This window comes from Empidonax traillii, unplaced genomic scaffold (genome assembly GCF_003031625.1).
Source record: "Empidonax traillii isolate 1590-97213 ecotype Southwest subspecies unplaced genomic scaffold, ASM303162v1 scaffold2231:size98615, whole genome shotgun sequence".
NCBI lineage: Eukaryota > Metazoa > Chordata > Aves > Passeriformes > Tyrannidae > Empidonax > Empidonax traillii.
This window is the reverse complement of record NW_020957424.1, coordinates 80049-83057: the sequence shown is the minus strand read 5'-3', so window position 1 is coordinate 83057 and position 3009 is coordinate 80049. Positions and strand designations below refer to the sequence as shown.

Below are 3009 nucleotides of genomic sequence, written 5' to 3'. Positions count from 1 at the left end.
TCGGGATCCTGCAGCAGGACACGGAGCGATGGCCCCTCCGGCATGGTGAGGTGGAACTGCATGAAGGCCTTCTCCTGCTCTGGAAGCTCAGATTCCGAGGCCACTGTGGGAAGGAAAAGGGTGGGAATTGGCTCAGGGAGAGGTCAGGGCCACCCAGGCCACCCTGGCAGTGGGGACAAGGAAGCCACGACCACATTCAATAACTTCAGCAGCGCCTTCGTCTTGTCCAGCCAAAGCCTGGGACAACCAGGACATCACTGATGGGCACAGGGATGAGCTATCCCAGTGAGAACTCCCCCCAGGATTTGGGATTAAGGGCAGGATTTGTCCTGGGCACAGCACAATATCCGGCTCTTTTGCCTCCCTCCTTCCTTTGCTCCCATCTGGAAGCAGATTGGAAATAGGGAGCCCTGGCTTTTCTCCACCTGGACAAACCAGAGAATCAGGGAATGGTTTGGCTTGGAAGGGACCTGGAAGATCATCCAGTTCCACCCCCTGCCATGGGCAGGGACACTTTTCACTAGCCCAGGTTGCTCCAATCTGGCCTTGGACACTTCCAGGGATCCAGGGGCAGTCACAGCTTCTCTGGGAATCCCATTCCAGCTCCTCCCCACCCTCCCAGCCAAGAATTCCTTCCCAATATCCCATCTAACCCTCTGGCAGTGGGAAGCCATTCCCTGTGTCCTGTCCCTCCATCCCTTGTCCCCAGTCCCTCTCCAACTCTCCTGGAGCCCCTTTAGGAGCTGGAAGGGGCTCCAGGTTCTCCCTGGATCCTCCCCTTCTCCAGGTGAACATTCCCAGCTCTCCCAGCCTGTGACTCAAAAACAGGCTGATTAAAGTGTAATTAATTAATTAATTAATTAGGGAGCTGAGCCCTCCCTGCTGTGCCAGGGAACCCTGCACAGGCACAGAGCTCACAGTGCAACCCTGGGGTTTTTCCATGGAGACATGGACATGGATACATGGATACAGCTCTCCCAGGCTCTCCAAGCTCCACACTGGGCTCCTTAAATCCTGATTTCCAGCCAAAGCTGTTCCTAATCCCCTCTGGCTCTCAGGGATCCCCTTCCCGGGGCATAAAGTGTGAGAAGAAGCAACCCAAAAATTCCAGGGAGCTTTCCTGGGTCAAACAGAGGATCCCAAAAGCCCGGTGAGCAGCCTGGCATCGGCATCCAGAGGGTTGGGAAGTGGCAGCTCCAGGGCTGGGAGCTCTGCCTGTGCCAGCTCTTGCCATGTCAGCATTCCCTGGGGGATTAATCTGCAGAGTAAGGAGTTTGTTGCCAGCTGGTTACGGAAGCAAAAGATTTGTTATTCTGACAGGGAGGTCAGGGAGGGGCAGATCCCAACAGCAGGCAATAAAAAAATTCCCCAAATTAGGCATTTCCTGCAGATTGCTGCTTCCCTCAGCGCCTTTAATTCACCAGGACACCAAACAGCCTCGAAATTTTAGGGGAAAGGTTTTCCCCATGCTTTGTGACCCCACCCAAACCCATCTCCATCATCATCCTCTCCTGCTTCTCCAGCCTTCAGGCTGTTCCAGCACCACAGGATCCCAACTCTCTCCCGCCTCCTCCATCAATCCATCTGCAACACCCCCCCTGCCACAAGCCCGGGGAGAGGATTCTGGGCAGACTCTGGAGCGGGGGAGGGTGCCAGGACAGTCTGGCAGCCACCGGCGTCACGGGCACAGCACCGGTTTTGGCAAAAAAAAAAAAAAAGCCTCCTCAGCCACCCACCAGGCGATGAGGTGGCACCAAAGGTCAGGGTGTCCATCTGCTGCCCACCCCCAGAGCTTCTGCTTGTCCCAGAATCGCTCGCAGGGTGTCGGCGATGATGACGCAGACGGAGATGAGGGGGCACGTCCCGCGTCCGGACTCCAGCTGATTCCACGGGAGACACCCCAGCCCAGCACGGCCACGTGGACCCCTGCTGCCAGCACCCCACCGCCCTCAGGCTCCCTCATCCATCCATGAGAGGTTGGGAATTGAATTCAAGATATTTTGGGGGTTCTTTTTAGTTTTTGGAGCTTCCAACAGGAGGTGACTCAAAGGGTGGTGGGTTGAGGACACAGGTGTGGGCAGCAGGCAGGTGAACCCCTGCTTAGCCCCCAGTCCCAAAGGGGACAGCAGGTGACACCTTTTTGCTCCCTTTCTTAAGGAGGACTTTTCCCTGTGGAAACCAGAAATGGGGAGGGGGGGGGGGAATCTGCCCTGGGCAGGAATCGCTGAGTGGATGAAGAAGATCCCCAGCTCAGAGCATCCCAAAACCTCCAGGATTTTGGATCTATCTATCTGCTCATGCCTCCTTTCTTTGGAAATCCTCCCCCTCTCCCCCAGATTCCAAGCTGTCACATGGAACCAACTGATCAGGGAGCTCCTCCCAAGGCGGGAACTCACCGGGGCAGTCGCAGAGGGCGATGGCAGCGAAGTAGTGGGAGAGGGCTTTGAAATGCTCCGACTTGACGTGCACCATGGTGGTCCAGGAGAAGGGAACGTAGTCCTTCACGTGGGGCTGGGTCATGGTCTGGTGCACCAGCGAGTAGACATCCTCCACCTGCGAGGAGAGAGAAGGATAAGAGATGGGGGACGTCCATCAGGAGAAACCACCAGCGGGTTGTCCTCTCCTGGAGGGTTCTGCTGACCACGCTGACATCCCACCAAGCCCAACGGTGGGAGGTTCAACAAGGCCAAGTGGGGGGGTCCTCCACTTGGGCCACAATAATTCCACAGAGCTCTGCAGGTGGGGAAGAGAGGTTGGAGAGAGAGGGACCTGGGGGTGTGGATTGACAGCAATGGGACACAAGCCCAGGGGTGCTCAGGTGGCCAAGAAGGCCAATGGATCCTGGCCTGGCTCAGGGACAGGGTGGCAGCAGGAGCAGGGAAGGGATTCTGTCCCTGGGAGGCCACCCCTGGAGTGCTGTGTCCAGCTCTGGGCCCTCAGCTCAGCAAGGACATGGAGGGGCTGGAGCAGGGGCAGAGAAGAGCAACGAGGCTGGGGAAGGGACTGGAG

At 57.2% G+C, this 3009-nt stretch overlaps 1 protein-coding gene across 1 annotated transcript in view; it reads right to left on the bottom strand.

The window, feature by feature from the left end:
* The window catches only part of RHPN1 (rhophilin Rho GTPase binding protein 1), a 36843-nt gene that overhangs the window by 10430 nt on the left and 23404 nt on the right, over positions 1-3009 (bottom strand). The window contains exon 10 of the mRNA XM_027909580.1: positions 2397-2553. Within this exon, the coding sequence (XP_027765381.1) occupies positions 2397-2553 (157 nt within the window). The remainder of the gene's footprint in view (positions 1-2396; positions 2554-3009) is intronic.